The following is a 12,500-nucleotide window of genomic DNA, read 5'->3' on the forward strand; positions in this document are numbered from 1 at the left end:
TGAATAAACACTCAGCCCATATTCTACATGAGACTCAGATTGCGTGTCTGATTATAGGCTGAAGATCCTCCAACTATAGACCTGTGACCTTTCTTGCGAGATCTACAAACTCTCAAACATTTTTTTCATAGTAAGCTTGATGCAATAAGGAGATTTATTTTTGTCTATTAGCTTGTTCCTACGGCAACTATAATGTGTTGCTGCTTTGTGAGTTTTACTGTGTGTGTGTGTGTGTGTGTGTGTGTGTGTGTGTGTGTGTGTGTGTGTGTGTGTGTGTGTGCGCGCGCGCTGGTTCCTGTTCTCTAGCCTTTAAACCCTTAAACCCGCAGATGATCCGTGCTGCTGTTTCCTGTCTGTTCCTCAGAACATTGTGGGTTTGTGCTCATCTCTGTGAACAGCACAGTGAAGCTCTTAGCTGAGGGTCAGAACACAGCTTATTATTAACTGTAAAGTGAACGATTTACTCTCCCTGTGTGAGTTTTACACACCACACCCTGTTAACTCTGTTTACATTGGGGAAACCTACTGTTGGTGATTATACAGGTTCTATATAATTATAATTTAACTCTGTTTCTGGGCTTAAGGTTGTTTTTGTTTTGTTTTTCTTAAACGATGTGAATCGTTACGTGCTATACAACTGAATTGGATTGAATATATTTTACTAGTGAATTCTACATAAACATGACAATCTGGTCTGCACTGTGTCATGGAGGAGGTGCGATCACTTCCTGTCTTAATAACCGGTACAGAGGCCACACCTCACTTACTGTCAGTGAAGGAGGCGTGGCTAATAAAAGCAAAATCTCAGATTAAAATCTGTGAAGAAATGAAAGTTTTAAACTAATTTTCTCAGTGTAAATGTTTTTGCTTCATTGTCCCCACATTTCTGATTACAGCTGTCAGGTCTTATCCAACCTTTTGTTCTGCTCTGTCGTCTTCTTTCTTAGGCAAAAGTAAGGAGGCTGAGATCAAGCGCATCAACAAGGAGCTGGCCAACATTCGCTCTAAGTTTAAAGGAGATAAGGCTCTGGATGGATACAGCAAGAAGAAGTATGTGTGTAAGCTGCTCTTCATCTTCCTGCTGGGCCATGACATTGACTTTGGCCACATGGAGGCTGTGAACCTGCTCAGCTCCAACAAGTACACAGAGAAACAGATTGTAAGTGAACACACACACACACACACACACACACTCGCATGCTGCTCTGGAGTTTTCTGTTTATTTATAACTGCAGGACTGGAGTGTGATCTCTTTTCAGGGGTTTAGATAACGTGAGTATTTGTGTTAATGCACTTCCTGACGTTTAGTCAGAATTTAGTCAAAATCTTTTGTAGAGGACGCTTCTGAAACCAATTTGTTCGTGTCGGTCTGCGTACAGCTTTCCCACCTTCCCCATGTTGGCAGGCCCAGTGTATCATTTATTCACTCACTCACTCATCTTCTACCGCTTATCCGAACAACCTCGGGTCACGGGGAGCCTGTGCCTATCTCATTCGTCATCGGGCATCAAGGCAGGATACACCCTGGACGGAGTGCCAACCCATCACAGGGCGCACACACACGCAATCACACACTACGGACAATTTTCCAGAGATGCCAATCAACCTACCATGCATGTCTTTGGACCGGGGGAGGAAACCGGAGTACCCAGAGGAAACCCCCGAGGCACGGGGAGAACATGCAAACTCCACACACACAAGGTGGAGGTGGGAATCGAACCCTCAACCCTGGAGGTGTGAGGCGAACATGCTAACCACTAAGCCACCGTGACCCCCCGCCTCCCCCCCTACAGAAATCCCGGATCGTGGTGAAGTTTTATGAGGATGAAAATCACACCTGGCAGTTACGGTGATGATAATTGCCTCCCGTTCGAGACAGAAACAATCAGATGGATGCTTGCAAGTGAATGATAGCAGGCACGTGTTGATGACAGCGTTTAACTACATATTAACTACACTTTGATCATGGCGAGACAATTGTTTCTCATCGATGACATTCCAGCTTTGACGTCATGATTCACCACAGAAAACACACCAACAAATTATTGACCATTTGTTTGACAAGATTGATTATGGTGAGGCTTAAACCACAAACTAGTGGAATAGAGGCAGAATGAGATGGGTGGGAGGAGGAACTCCCTCGGTTTTAACGAGGCAAATTGAACTGCAAATGGTGCCACAAGTACGGCATGAATGTTTTTGCATCCCAAAAAGGAGCAGGTAAGATTGCTCGCATTACGACCAGACCATCCCAGTGCAGTGGGACACAGTGTGTTTATGGTGGCTGCTGGTTTAGGTACAATAGTTAGTTGTACACCAAAAGCAAAAAGTTAGATGATATGAGAAGATGCTCTACTATGTAAGGACAGGACATGCAGGCAGGTGAAGTGACTTGAGCTGGGGCACGTGAGGCAGGATTACAAACTCCACCAAGATTAGTTTTCACTGAACACTAGACATTAAAGGCTAGCAAAGACTAAGGACATAAAACATACGGTATTAAAATGGCATTTACTACAAAAGGACTAACTCACACAACACTGGTACTCCACCTGTACAGTAGTTTCCCTCTCATGATGAAGATGAGTATAATAATAAACAATACTGAGAGAAAATGAGTTCTGTACCCTAAATGATCTAAACCCCTGTGTTTTCACTGATCTCAGTGACATGCCATGTCTGTTCACCAACAGCTCTGTTCAGCTCAGCTCTGGACCTGGTTTTCAGTGTTCTGCGTTCTTTGTTGTGATTGCTGCATGTTTTCACACTGAACATAAAATAAATGATATAAACCCAACCTATAAGTGTTAGTTGAGGTGTACAGTATGTAGAGTTGAACACGTTTAGCAGACTCACTTCTCCAGAGTGACTTACATTATCTCATTGTTTTACAACTGAGCAATTGAGGGTTAAGGGCCTTGCTAAGGGGCCCAACAGTGGCAGCCTGATGGACGTGGGATTGAACTCACAACCTTCCGAAACACCTTCACCACTAAGCTACCACATGCCCACATGCTCATAGTAGGCTGTCATACGTTGGTCAGAAATACAGCCATGCAAAATCTAAACAAATGTTTACCAAACGAGCGTCGGAGTCACAGTTCACTTACACAAACCGAGATCTCTCTCCTCCTCTTCCTCTTTCCCCCTCTCCTCTGCTCTACCCCATCCGTTTCTCCACTCCCTCTGTGCTGTCCCCCTCTTCTCCTCCCCCTCTCCTCCATGATTCTCATCATGTTTATTATTTACTGAGTTCATCTGGCTGTAGAGAGATCACACAACAGCAAACACACATTAGCTATTGTTCTTTGTTAGCATCTGTGTGGTCTACAGTAAGAGACAGGCTGACTTCACACTCGCGCGCACACACTCACACTTGGGCGCGCGCTCGCACTCGGGCACACACACGCGGGCGCACGCACTCGCACTCAGGTGGACGCGCGCGCACACTCACTCACGCTCGCGCGCATACACTCACTCACGCTCGCGCGCATACACTCACACTCAGGCGCACACACTCACACTTGTTCGCGCGCTCGCACTCGGGCGCGGGCACACACACTCGGGCGCGGGCACACACACTCGCACTCGGGTGCGGGCACACACACTCGGGTGCGGGCACACACACTCGGGCGCGGGCACACACACTCGCACTCGGGCGGGTGCGCGCACACTCACTCACACTCGGGCACGCGCGCGCACACTCACTCACACACTCGGGCGCGCGCGCGCACACTCACTCACACACTCGGGCGCGCGCGCGCACACTCACTCACACACTCGGGCGCGCGCTCGCACACTCACTCACTCACTCGGGCGCGCGCTCGCACACTCACTCACTCACTCGGGCGCGCGCTCGCACACTCACTCACTCACTCGGGCGCGCGCTCGCACACTCACTCACTCACTCGGGCGCGCACGCACACTCACTCACACACTCGGGCGCGCGCGCACACTCACTCACACTCGGGCGCGCGCGCACACTCACAAGCACGCGCAATCAGTAATGGAATGTATTTTTGGTTTGTTAACTTCAATAGAGAGAGAAAGTCAGAGAGAATAGTGAGGGAACATCTATTTATACCTGCTATTATAGGAGTGTAATCTATTATGGGATAGAAAATGAAACACCACGTCATCACAGTGCCTTTATCTTGATTATGTTCTATAATACAGCACAAACTTATGTTTTATATCAAGTGTAAAAATGACCTAGAAGCATGTAGTACTTCACTCTCATTAAAATGAAGATTAATGAATGTCACTTTTCCTCCCTCCTTACTGCCTGATAGTACAGTGAACCCTAATGAGTTCTGTACTCTTCCTCAGGGTTACCTGTTCATCTCTGTGTTGGTGAACAGCAACAGTGAACTGATCAGGCTGATCAATAATGCCATAAAGAATGACCTGTCCAGCAGGAACCCCACCTTCATGTGTCTGGCACTGCACTGCATCGCCAACGTGGGCAGCAGGGAGATGGCCGAGGCCTTCGCTGGAGAGATCCCACGCATCCTGGTGGCAGGGTAAGAGAACCGATGCCTTAGATTAGCGAGAAAGGGGAAGTGAATATAAGCCAAAGACAAAAATGGACAAAGTGATATAGAGAATGAGGCAGCTGTGAGAGACAAAATAAGAGCTATAGATTACTGAAGACCTTGAAAAGTTTTTGAAACTGAAGTAGCTCTTCATCTGTGCAGAAACAGAACTGTTCCATAACAAATGCACACTGAACAGCTAAACAGCAGCGTTGGGGGAAATGATAAGGATTGTGTTTCAGTGGCTTGTTTTACTGTGTGTGTAAATACACCTTCACCCAGTTCCCAGAAACATCTGGTTTGCTGGTTGAGTGTAAAAAATATTGATGGATTCGTTACAAAAATAAAGGAACGCTAAGTGTTCAGGTTCATCGTGGAGGAGGTAGTGAGGTGGTCACAGTGAGGAAACCCCACATCAGGTTTATTTACACGTGTGGCCTATTTTAAATGTTATTGGCTGTTCTTCTGCTGTTCCACTTAAATGATCTAGAATAAATATGTATATGAAGTTATAGGATTTATATCAGTTCTGAAGCAGGGTGTGTGTACACGTGTCTGTGTGTGTTTCAGGGACACAATGGACAGTGTAAAACAGTCGGCTGCTCTGTGTCTGCTGCGTCTGTATAAAACATCTCCAGACCTGGTGCTGATGGGAGAGTGGACGTCCAGAGTGGTACATTTACTGAACGATCAGCACATGGTGGGTCCGAGTGGGAAAAACAAACAAACACCACCACACTTTTGTAACGAAAAGCTCTATGGAAAAAGGACATTCCCAAGGCAGATATTTATACCATCTTAACAAACGGAAATGAAGAGCAGCTGTCGTGGGTTTTATACACCTGAGTTAGTGTAGTTCTCATGTAAGGACATTTTAATTTCCATAAATTGTATCTGAAAAGGAAAAATAGTATTATAGTGCATTAGGTAAGGCTTTTAATATTAGATATTTTAATATTAGTTCATTATTTAAATTTAATTTAATTTGTGTGTTGACATATGAACGGACATATGAACTTAGTGTTTATGTAATAACACCGACAGGGAGGTGTCTCAAACACACAAGCACTTGGGACAGGACTGTGTTTTCTCAGTGAATGGCTTGAATGTTTTATCATGTTCTGTGGGTTATTTGTACAAATCTTTGTATCTTATCTTTGTTTCTAGGGTGTGGTCACCGCAGCGATCTCCCTCATCACCTGCCTTAGCCAGAAAAACCCAGATGAGTTTAAGACGTGCGTGTCCTTGGCCGTGTCCCGTCTGAGCAGGGTGTGTCTCATTTCTGCAGTGTTTAGGTGTGCAGAGGCACGTTCATGCACTGCTGTGTGTCATATTAAACATGTTTCTCTGTTGTTCAGATCGTGTCATCAGCATCCACCGACCTGCAGGACTACACATATTACTTTGTTCCTGCTCCCTGGCTTTCCTGTAAGTTACTGCGTCTTCTGCAGTGCTACCCTCCTCCTGAGGATGGCGCCGTTAAAGGCCGTCTGGTTGAGTGTCTGGAGACGATTCTCAACAAAGCACAGGAACCTCCCAAATCCAAAAAGGTGCAGCACTCCAATGCCAAGAATGCCATCTTGTTTGAGGCTATTGCTCTCATCATTCACTATGACAGGTGAGCACTACAGCTGTCTGTCCTAACGCTCACTCAGCATTAACATCCTTTTACTGTGGGGATTTTCTGTGTAATATTTACATTTAATCTTATTATTATTACAGAAGAGAAAAGTTGTTTTTACGTTACAGCAGCTACAAACAGCTGCTAACCCTCACTGGCCTCTGTGTGTGTCTGATAGTGAGCCGAACCTGCTGGTGCGAGCCTGTAATCAGCTGGGTCAGTTCCTGCAGCACAGAGAAACTAACCTGCGCTACCTGGCCTTAGAGAGCATGTGCACACTCGCCAGCTCAGAGTTCTCCCACGAGGCCGTCAAAACACACATCGAGACGGTCATCAACGCCCTCAAGGTTAGTGTGTGCAGTGTGGTTTAGCCTGTGTGTTCAGGAGCTTTAATCATCCTCTGATCTGCTCTTATTAACATCATGTCACCCGAGTGTTTATTTGGTGTTTTTACATTTTTAAATTGGACAAATCTGTACATCAGATCATCACATGACAGGACATTTCAGCACCATTTGTTTTATTCACATATTAATTCCATAGAATCTTGGTATATTTATCATACAGCCTGAATAAACACATCCTCACTGTTTATAGACTGATCAGACCTTTTAAACCAATATCACAGTTGTTTAAGACCTCCACAAGTGAAAGTGACGTGACGTACGGTGACACATACTCAGAATATGTTCTGTGTTTAACCCATCCAAAGTGCGCACACACACACACACACACACACACACACACACAGAGCAGTGAACACACACACACAGAGCAGTGAACACACACACACACAGCAGTGAACACACACACACACACACACAGCAGTGAACACACACACACACACAGAGCAGTGAACACACACACACACACACACACGCAGTGAACACACACACACAAGCAGTGAACACACACACACACACACACAGCAGTGAACACACACACACACACACACAGCAGTGAACACACACACACACACACACGAACACACACACACGAACACACACACACACACACACACAGCAGTGAACACACACACACACACAGCAGTGAACACACACACACACACAGCAGTGAACACACACACACACACAGCAGTGAACACACACACACACACACACACACACACACACAGCAGTGAACACACACACACACAGCAGTGAACACACACAGCAGTGAACACACACACACACACACACACACACACAGCAGTGAACACACACACACACACACACACACAGCAGTGAACACACACACACACACACACAGCAGTGAACACACACGCGCACACACACACACACACACAGCAGTGAACACACACACACACACAGCAGTGAACACACACAGCAGTGAACACACACACACACACACACACACACAGCAGTGAACACACACACACACACACACACACAGCAGTGAACACACACACACACACACACACACAGAGCAGTGAACACACACACACACACACACACAGCAGTGAACACACACGCGCACACACACACACACACACACAGCAGTGAACACACACACACACACAGCAGTGAACACGCGCACACACACACACACAGCAGTGAACACGCACACACACACACACACAGCAGTGAACACACACACACACACACACAGCAGTGAACACACACACACACACACACAGCAGTGAACACACACACACACACACACACACAGCAGTGAACACACACACACACACACACACACACAGCAGTGAACACACACACACACACACACACACAGCAGTGAACACACACACACACACAGCAGTGAACACACACACACACACACAGCAGTGAACACACACACAGCAGTGAACACACACACACACACACACACACACACAGCAGTGAACACACACACACAGCAGTGAACACACACACACACACACACACACACACAGCAGTGAACACACACACACACACACACACAGCAGTGAACACACACAGCAGTGAACACACACACACACAGCAGTGAACACACACACACACACACACACACACACAGCAGTGAACACACACACACACACAGCAGTGAACACACACACACACACAGCAGTGAACACACACACACACACACACACACACAGCAGTGAACACACACACAGCAGTGAACACACACACACACACACACACACACACAGCAGTGAACACACACACACACACACACACACACACACAGCAGTGAACACACACACACACAGCAGTGAACACACACACACACACACACACACACGAACACACACACACACACACACACACACACGAACACACACACACACACACACACACACACACACACACAGCAGTGAACACACACACACACACGAACACACACACAGCAGTGAACACACACACACACACACACACACACAGCAGTGAACACACACACACAGCAGTGAACACACACACACACACACACACACACACACACACACACACAGCAGTGAACACACACACACACACACACAGCAGTGAACACACACACACACACACACACAGCAGTGAACACACACACACACACACACACACAGCAGTGAACACACACGCACACACACACACACACACACACACAGCAGTGAACACACACACACACACGAACACACACACAGCAGTGAACACACACACACACACACACACACACAGCAGTGAACACACACACACAGCAGTGAACACACACACACACACACACACACACAGCAGTGAACACACACACACACAGCAGTGAACACACACACACACACACACACAGCAGTGAACACACACACACACACACACACACACACAGCAGTGAACACACACACACACGCACACACACACACACACACACACACACACAGCAGTGAACACACACACACACAGCAGTGAACACGCGCACACACACACACACAGCAGTGAACACGCACACACACACACACACACACAGCAGTGAACACACACACACACACAGCAGTGAACACACACACACACACACACACAGCAGTGAACACACACACACACAGCAGTGAACACACACACACACACACACACACACAGCAGTGAACACACACACACACACACAGCAGTGAACACACACACACACACAGCAGTGAACACACACACACACACAGCAGTGAACACACACACACACACAGCAGTGAACACACACACACACACAGCAGTGAACACACACAGCAGTGAACACACACACACAGCAGTGAACACGCACACACACACACACACACAGCAGTGAACACACACACACACACAGCAGTGAACACACACACACACACACACACACACAGCAGTGAACACACACACACACACACACAGCAGTGAACACACACACAGCAGTGAACACACACACACACACAGCAGTGAACACACACACACACACAGCAGTGAACACACACACACACACAGCAGTGAACACACACACACACACACACACACACACAGCAGTGAACACACACACACACACACACACACACACACACAGCAGTGAACACACACACACACACAGCAGTGAACACACACACACACACACACACACACACACAGCAGTGAACACACACACACACAGCAGTGAACACGCGCACACACACACACACAGCAGTGAACACGCACACACACACACACACACAGCAGTGAACACACACACACAGCAGTGAACACACACACACACACACACAGCAGTGAACACACACACACACACAGCAGTGAACACACACGCACACACACACACACACACACAGCAGTGAACACACACACACACAGCAGTGAACACGCGCACACACACACACACACAGCAGTGAACACACACACACACACAGCAGTGAACACACACACACACACACACACAGCAGTGAACACACACACACAGCAGTGAACACACACACACACACACACACACACACACACAGCAGTGAACACACACACACACACAGCAGTGAACACACACACACACACACAGCAGTGAACACACACACACACACAGCAGTGAACACACACACACACACACACACACAGCAGTGAACACACACACACACACAGCAGTGAACACACACACACACACAGCAGTGAACACACACACACACAGCAGTGAACACACACACACACACAGCAGTGAACACACACACACACAGCAGTGAACACACACACACACACAGCAGTGAACACACACACACACAGCAGTGAACACACACAGCAGTGAACACACACACACAGCAGTGAACACACACACACACACACACAGCAGTGAACACACACACACACACACACACACACACAGCAGTGAACACACACACACACACAGCAGTGAACACACACACACACACAGCAGTGAACACACACACACACACAGCAGTGAACACACACACACACACACAGCAGTGAACACACACAGCAGTGAACACACACACACACACAGCAGTGAACACACACACACACACACACACACACAGCAGTGAACACACACACACACACACACAGCAGTGAACACACACACACACACACAGCAGAGAACACACACACACACACACACAGCAGTGAACACACACACACACACAGCAGTGAACACACACACACACACAGCAGTGAACACACACACACACAGCAGTGAACACACACACACACAGCAGTGAACACACACACACACACACACACACAGCAGTGAACACACACACACACACACAGCAGTGAACACACACACACACACACAGCAGTGAACACACACACACACACGCAGCAGTGAACACACACACACACAGCAGTGAACACACACACACACACACACACACACACACACAGCAGTGAACACACACACACACACACACACACACACAGCAGTGAACACACACACACACACACACAGCAGTGAACACACACACACACACACACACACACACACAGCAGTGAACACACACACACACACACACACAGCAGTGAACACACACACACACACACACCGTGAACACACACCCGGAGCAGTGGGCAGCCATTTATGCTGTGGCACCTGGGGAGCAGTTGGGGGGGTTCGGTGCCTTGCTCAAGGGCACCTCAGTTGCGGTATTGCTGGCCCGAGACTCGAACCCACAACCTTAAGGTTAGGAGTCACACACTCTAACCATTAGGCCACGACTTCCCTGACAAAGACGACTGAGTAGACACTATAGTATAACATGCTAAACTGGAGGTCTGTACTCTCTAAGTGTTAGTTACACTATCTTCATTACAAGACTAAAAACAAATGAACCTTCTCACACATCACTTCTCTTACATCTGATTAATTACCTGCAGAGTAAAAGAGATGTTTGTTCTGGCTTTAAATAATACACTAATCTGTAGAGTAGATTTTTAATTTCTCTCGTTCTCTCTCCCAGACGGAGCGTGATGTGAGTGTGCGTCAGAGGGCAGCTGATCTTCTCTATGCAATGTGTGACCGCAGTAATGCTAAGCAGATTGTGGCTGAGATGTTAAGTTACCTGGAGACGGCGGATTACTCCATTCGGGAGGAGATGGTGCTGAAGGTGGCCATCCTGGCTGAGAAGTATGCAGTGGACTACTCCTGGTATGTGGACACCATTCTTAACCTGATACGCATTGCTGGAGACTATGTGAGCGAGGAGGTGTGGTACCGCGTCATCCAGATCGTCATCAACCGTGACGACGTCCAGGGTTATGCAGCCAAGACCGTCTTTGAGGTAAACACTCACTAGTTATTTTTCTGCTAAGCATTATTTTTAAGCACGACGAGACTCACTTGACCTCTGACCTCAGGCCCTTCAGGCTCCGGCTTGTCACGAGAACATGGTGAAGGTCGGTGGTTACATTCTAGGAGAGTTTGGAAACCTTATTGCTGGTGATCCTCGTTCAAGGTGAGCTCTTTACCTGTAATCTCTAATCACACTAACTGCTGAAATGCACCTACGTGTTAGTGTACAGTGCTGCTTGAAGGTTTGTGAACCCTTTAGAGTTTTTTTTTAACTTTAGCTGTTAATTTAGAGGTAAATTAGCATTAATCTGTCTTCAGTCAGTGGGATTGTTAGTGTGTGTGCCCTGTTTTATTTAAAGAACGGGGGTCTGGCAGAGTCTGATCTTTACAACACGTCACATTGGTGATGACGTCAGAAAGAGTTGCTGTAGCTCATCAGGCTGTATAAATAAATAAAGATCCCTCTAAAGCAAGACGTGTGATAGTCTGTGAGGTCACAAAGGAACCCAGAATGACTTTTAAGCCACTAAAGGCCTCTCTTATGTTGGCTAATGTTAACGTTCATGAGTCCACATTCAGGAGAACACTGAACAACCTGGTGTGTGTGGCAGAGTTGAAAGGAGAAAGTCACCACTCTACAA

The 12,500-nt window shown here is 47.2% G+C and overlaps 1 protein-coding gene across 2 annotated transcripts in view; it reads left to right on the forward strand.

The window, feature by feature from the left end:
- The window catches only part of ap2a1 (adaptor related protein complex 2 subunit alpha 1), a 32,211-nt gene that overhangs the window by 4,250 nt on the left and 15,461 nt on the right, over positions 1 to 12,500 (forward strand). For both annotated transcript variants that reach the window (XM_060893300.1, XM_060893301.1), the window contains exons 2-9: positions 948 to 1,159; positions 4,330 to 4,523; positions 5,106 to 5,235; positions 5,703 to 5,804; positions 5,894 to 6,153; positions 6,335 to 6,503; positions 11,528 to 11,848; positions 11,925 to 12,022. In XM_060893300.1, coding sequence (XP_060749283.1) covers positions 948 to 1,159; positions 4,330 to 4,523; positions 5,106 to 5,235; positions 5,703 to 5,804; positions 5,894 to 6,153; positions 6,335 to 6,503; positions 11,528 to 11,848; positions 11,925 to 12,022 — 1,486 coding nt within the window. The remainder of the gene's footprint in view (positions 1 to 947; positions 1,160 to 4,329; positions 4,524 to 5,105; positions 5,236 to 5,702; positions 5,805 to 5,893; positions 6,154 to 6,334; positions 6,504 to 11,527; positions 11,849 to 11,924; positions 12,023 to 12,500) is intronic.

Source organism: Tachysurus vachellii, chromosome 18 (genome assembly GCF_030014155.1).
Source record: "Tachysurus vachellii isolate PV-2020 chromosome 18, HZAU_Pvac_v1, whole genome shotgun sequence".
In the NCBI taxonomy this organism is placed as follows: Eukaryota; Metazoa; Chordata; class Actinopteri; order Siluriformes; family Bagridae; genus Tachysurus; species Tachysurus vachellii.